Source organism: Sinocyclocheilus rhinocerous, unplaced genomic scaffold (genome assembly GCF_001515625.1).
Source record: "Sinocyclocheilus rhinocerous isolate Xijiao unplaced genomic scaffold, SAMN03320098_v1.1 scaffold1167, whole genome shotgun sequence".
In the NCBI taxonomy this organism is placed as follows: domain Eukaryota; kingdom Metazoa; phylum Chordata; class Actinopteri; order Cypriniformes; family Cyprinidae; genus Sinocyclocheilus; species Sinocyclocheilus rhinocerous.
This window is the reverse complement of record NW_015648750.1, coordinates 885,519-891,686: the sequence shown is the minus strand read 5'-3', so window position 1 is coordinate 891,686 and position 6,168 is coordinate 885,519. Positions and strand designations below refer to the sequence as shown.

The following is a 6,168-nucleotide window of genomic DNA, read 5'->3' as shown; positions in this document are numbered from 1 at the left end:
TGATAATAATCAGAAATGTTTCTCGAGCAGCAAATCAGCATATTCGACTGATTTCTGAAGATCATGTGACACTGAAGACTGGAGTAATGATGCTGAAAATTCAGCTTTGATCACAGAAATATAATATATAAATATAATATAAATTAAAATATAAGTTATTTTAAATTGCAGTAATATTTCACAATATTACTGTTTTACTATATTTTTGATTAAATAAATTCTGCCTCAGACACTTTCAAAAACATTTTTTTAAATCTTACAGACCCAAACTTTTGAACGGTGGTATACTGCAAATATATATATATATTTTACAATACAATTTACTTCCAAAAGTTTGTCCAAACTATGTTAATGTCAAAAGTAATTCGCAATGGTGTCCACATGAGCCGTACATCAGCTCAGTCACCATTTCAGCCAAATTCTGGTGTGGTTCGCTTTTGTGTTTCTAAATCCAGAAAACGGATTTCACACCAACCGAACGAGACGTACGCTGGTGTCAAAACGCCTCAGTTCCGCTCCAACAGCTCTAAAGTGAAAGCGCCCTTAAAGAGATCAGTCCACATGGAAACAGATGTGTGGCTATGTCTGAGGGAGCACTTACTTGATGTAGTAGGGCACTTTATTCTGGGACACTGCTCTCTGCCAGGGCAACTGCACCGAAGCTGCGGACACATAATTAAAGATTGATTAGAGTGGAGATCAGGGGTCTGATCACGATGCTGTTGGTAAATGAAGCATTAATTAAAAACATCACTCTCATATCAGCGGATTAGCGCGCTTTTAATTTCTCCAGACACTGAAGTATCGTTCCTGAGGTTCACACTGGATATATGTATCACACAACTGCACTCTCAGCAGAATTCACTGTACGAAACACTGCTTTCACAGCGCATGCCATGGGATTCAGGATGTTACAACTTCAAAGAACTCAAAAGTTCTGAGTGATGGTCTTAAGTAAAGAGCTTTTCACGTGTCTCATGTCAGCATTACACAATACACTGAACTCTATGGATCGAAGCCTCAGACTGCAGAGTTACTTCTGGCACAAGCATGGATGGGAAAGGAAGGAAAGAAGGTAACACAAGGTTCAAAGGAGAAAAGAAAAAAAACCTTGACCTCATTTGCTGTCAACATTTCGTGAAGGAAAGGTATGGGGTGTGAGAGAATATTTTGTTTCATGCACTGTTATTGTTACATCTTGTTATTTCATTCAACGTAACTGGCACATTTTCATTGTCAATAAAGGAAACATTAAAACTGATATAATAAAACGAGTGTGTGTGTGTGTTAATGACTGCTCTTGACAGCCCACTGAAACAGAAAACAATGGACAATTAACCTCTGAATTATTAAACGAAAAAGCAGTGTTAAAGTGTATCTGTGTGTGCTGCGGTGTCTGATTTTCTACACTATCTGACAGTGGCTGCTTCATTTTTCAAGGCTGAGAGCTATTGTTTGTCTGCAAATTTAAACTTGTGCCAATTAAAATCTAATTATTTTTGTCCCCTCATTAAGAATGAACCGGCAAACCTCTGTGAATACAACACTGCTTCTATTAACACTCTACACAAGCTATTATATCTGTGAATATTGTATGAACGTTGAATAGTAAAACAAAAGTAGAGTAACAAACTGAAAAATGTTGACAAAAAAGAAAAAAGAAAGATGTAAGTAAGATGAAAGTCTCTTAGTAAAGCAACATCAGACATTTGTTCAACAAACTGCATGATTTGAAGTATCATGTCAATTATGTTGATGAGCTTTGCACTTTAATACCCTTGGTTCCAAGTTTGATCAAATCTCTAATCATATACAGCAGTAGTATATGTGTAAGCATATGTATAAGCATCTGAAAAGATGTGTAACCAGCAAAATGTGAAGTATGTTATGTTTTAGATATGGGTGTGCTTCCCACTTGACTTCTTAACTAGTTCAACCAGCAAGACTTCACTTGTCAACCAACTTCACTAGCTGCTGGTGAACTGTGTTGGTCCACCAACTAGACCAGCTCCAAACTAGCACTAACCATTGGAAATTGATGCTAGTCTAAGCTGGACTTTTCAGGAGGGGTAGTAAAAGTAATCGACTCGCTCTTTAGGCTGCGCTGGAGGCCAGTGAAATAAAGCTGACATGATAGTGTGAATTTATGCATGTGTTTTGTACTGTTTTAATGTGGGTTAGTGACTCACTGGATAAGAAGTGTTGAGAGGAGGGCCCAAAATCCCTGTGTGCTTCCCGTAAGAGCTTCGACCTGTCCTCTACAGCTGCCTGGAGAGAGACAGAGACAGCAAGAGACATAAAGTTAGGTTGGCTGCTAAATGGAATATGACAATATGAAAAATGCATCCACACAGTCACAGCAGCGCACAAATCTCAGCGCATGACAGACAGTGATGAACAGGCACACTCAGACTTCTGCACTGAGTGTGCTAAACAGATCCCGAGGAAAACAGATACAGTCTCATCAAAGCTCACACATAAACACACACGCACAAAACATTTGAGAAGCACATGCACTCTTACACACATAGACTGCACTAATGACATTTATTAGAATCATTCCTTAGGAAAAAGAACACAAAAGAGAAGGAAACGAAAAGAAAGAAAACAAATAAACAAAAGAAATAGGTAATAAAGAGAAAGGAAAGGAAAGGAAAGGAAAAAGGAAATGGAAATAGATAGAAAAGGAATTACCAAAATGAACAGAACAGGAAAGGAAAAGAAAAAGAAAAAGAAAGGAAATTAAAGGAAAAAGAATAGGAAATGGAAAAGGAATGGAAATACAACATGAAAGGAAAGGAAAAATAAATAGATAGAAAAAGGAATGAACAAGAAAAATTAACCAAAATGAACAAGAAAAGAAAGCAGGCGGAAAGGAAAGAGAAAGGAAAAATGACAGAAAATGGAAAAGGAAAAGAAAAAGGAAATTGAAAAGGAAATGCAAATAGATAGAAAAGGAAATACCAAAATAAACAATAAAAGAAAGGAGGTGGAAAGGAAAGGAAATGGAAATGGAAAAACAATAGGAGAGGACAGGACAGGGCAGGAAAGGAAAGAAAATGAAAAAGGAAAGAAAGGAATGGAAAAAGGAAAGGAAAGGAAAGGAAATGAAAGGAAAGGGAAGGGAAGGGAGGAAGTGAAGTGAAGTGAAGGGAAGGAAAAAGGAAAGGAATGGAATGGAAAAGGGAAATGAAAGGAAAGGAAAGGAAAAAGGAAAGGAAAGGAATGGAAAAGGGAAAGGAAAGGAAAGGAAAGGAAAGGAAAGGAAAAATGAAAGGAAAGGAAAGGAAAGGGAAGGAAAAAGGAAAGGAAATGAAAGGAAAGGAAAAATGAAAGGAAAGGAAAGGAAAGGGAAGGAAAAAGGAAAGGAATGGAAAAAGGAAAGGGAAGGAAAAAGGAAAGGAATGGAAAAAGGAAAGGAAATGGGAAATGAAAAAGGAAGGAAATGAAAAAGAAAAGGAATATGCAGAGTACCTGCATGAAAGGAACAGGAAGAGGAAGGTGGAGGACAGCAAAAGGGAACAGAAAAACAACAGGGAAAAGGGAAAAAAGTAATAGGGAATAAAGGGAAAGGGAAAGGCAAATAACAGGAAAGGACCTGCAGTAGTTTCCAGCGCATGTTGAGGTTGTCTAACTGGCGGTTGGTGGTGGAGGACAGCTGGACGTCCAGTGGGGTCAGCTGACCTGCCAGATCATTCACAGCCCGGACATCCTGTTTCAGAGGCGCAATCTCATCACGGAATGCCTGAAACACACACACACAGAGAAATAAATCACATTACCGCCTTTATCTCTGCATATCGCCCAAACACAAACTTAAATAAATCATCAGCCGGAGCGCTTGGCAATGACTCATACAGTACCATGTGTGAGAGGTGTAACAGCGTCATCGTGGGATAAAACTATAAAAATAGCTTCAGGCAGGAAAATGATTAACTAGAATAATCCTTAAAGGAATAGTTCACACAAAAATGGAAATTCTGTCACTATTTACCCTCCCTTGTGTTCTTCAAAACCCAAAGGATTATGTTTCTACTGTGGAATGAGTTAAGGAGGAGATGTTAGACTGGATGTTCACATAGCTCTTGTCCATACACTGGAAATAAAAAAATTACCAGAGTCTGTCATACTCCAAACACGACACAATTTTATTATCTTTTAGGGTGCTTGACAACCACTATTTCCTGGTATTGAAAAGCATCCTAATGAACATCTTATTTTATGCTCCACAGAAGAAAGTAAGTCATACAGGTTTAGAATTAAATGGAGGTGAGTAAATTAAATTACATTAAATTCACGTTTATTTGTATAGTGCTTTTCAAAATACAAATCGAAATTTAAAGTTTCTACATTATATTTAGGAGTAGCTCCTAAATATGATAAATGATGACAGAATTATAATTTTTAGATGTAATAATGGCAACATTCGTGAATAAGACCAGTTTTAGGCTCACCGTTGTTTTCTCGATGTGATTCTGTAGGGAATCTATGAGAAGGTCTCCCACGGGTTGCCATCCAGCTTTGAGCTCCTCGGCCTGGGCTAGACGCAGGTCCAGTTGGTCCATGGAGCTCTGGAGATCCTGGAGTTTATCTAGTGCTCTGTCCACCTGCTCCTGCCAGGTGCCCGCGTGTCCCATGAGCCTCTCCCAGCGCTCGCCCACCTCTGCAGTCTGCTTACGGATCGCTTTAGCCACCCGCTGGGCCTTCTCCTCTGGGCTCAGCTCTACGAAAAACCACAGACGCAAACTCCATTTAAGTCACGTCTTCACGTCAGTTGACCTCAATTAAGTTCATTTTGGAAGCTTTTGTAATAAAAGGTAAATTCAGCAGGCAACAAGGCATTCTATTATTGGGATGGTTTCTAGTTCTGTGATGTCATGTCTGAGCACAAAAACACACAAACTACGGGCTTTATCACACCTGGCTCACTTTCCCTGGATTTCTTTCAGAACCTGCCATGTTTTCTCCTTTAGTTTGGTTAGTTTAGGCATAAAACCATTTAAAAAGATGGCAATTGCATTTGGATCCACACCAAAAATTTCAGACAGTCTAAAATTGTCCGAACAATCTGGTCTCAGCCTGATTGAGTAAAAGTACAGATATCTTACAGCGAAAACGACCATTACAAGTTACATTACATTCCATTCCATTACAAATTACAAACCACCATTTAAACAGTAAGTGTTTTACTCATACTGCATGTAGGCTCAAAGATGCACTAGTCCTCAACCCCTAAGATAATTTTCAGTGAAAAACAAGAGACAGCTGATTTGTCAGAATCAGAAAGAGCTTTATTGCCAAGTGTGCTTAACACACACAAGGAATTTTTCTTGGTGACAGAAGCTTCCAGTACACAGACAGGTTGACAAGTGACAAGACACAGATAACAAAAATAAAAATAAGTGAGTAAAAATAAATATGTAAAAACAATACACAATAGACAAGAGACAATAAACAGTATATTGTATGTACAGATGTGCTATAGACAAATTATGCAAGGGAATGTGGGTAGATGTAAGATATATAAGTCACTAGCATACGTATAATAAATATAAGTATAGATAGTTGGGTATTGCACATTTTTTATTGCACAGTGGCGAGAACATTTAACTGTTCATGAGGTAGATGGCCTGAGGGAAGACACTTTTCCTATGTCTGGCTGTTTTGGTGCTCAGTGCTCTGTAGCGCCGGCCAGACGGCAACAGTTCAAAGAGGGAAAGTGCTGGGTGTGAGGGGTCCAGAATGATTTTACCAGCTCTTTTACTCACTCTGGATGAGTGCAGTTCTTGGAAAGTGGGGAGGGTTGTGCCAGTGATTTGCTGCAATCTTCTAAGGTCTGATTTGGCAGCTGAGCTGAACCAGACAGTTATAGAAGTGCAGAGGACGGATTCAATGATGGCCGAGTAGAACTGTGTGCGCAGCTCCTGTGGCAGGTTGAACTTCCTCATCTGGTGAAGGAAGTACCACTTCTGCTCGGCCTTTTTCACAATGGAGTCAATGTGATTGTCCCACTTCAGGTCCTGAGAGATGGTGGTGTCCAGGAACCTGAATGACTCCACTGCAGCCACAGTGCTGTTCATGATGGAGAGTGGGGGGGAGAGCAGGAGGGTTGCTCCTGAAGTACACTATCATCTCCACTGTTTTGAGCGTGTTCAGCTCCAGGTTGTT

General features: G+C 39.3%; 1 protein-coding gene across 1 annotated transcript in view; it reads right to left on the bottom strand.

Annotated features, from left to right (window-relative positions):
• The window catches only part of utrn (utrophin), a 223,342-nt gene that overhangs the window by 68,345 nt on the left and 148,829 nt on the right, over positions 1 to 6,168 (bottom strand). Inside the window, exons 53-56 of the mRNA XM_016514969.1 lie at positions 4,455 to 4,723; positions 3,599 to 3,745; positions 2,190 to 2,268; positions 602 to 662 (exon numbers count right to left, since the gene is read on the bottom strand). Of these exons, the coding sequence (XP_016370455.1) occupies positions 602 to 662; positions 2,190 to 2,268; positions 3,599 to 3,745; positions 4,455 to 4,723 (556 nt within the window). The remainder of the gene's footprint in view (positions 1 to 601; positions 663 to 2,189; positions 2,269 to 3,598; positions 3,746 to 4,454; positions 4,724 to 6,168) is intronic.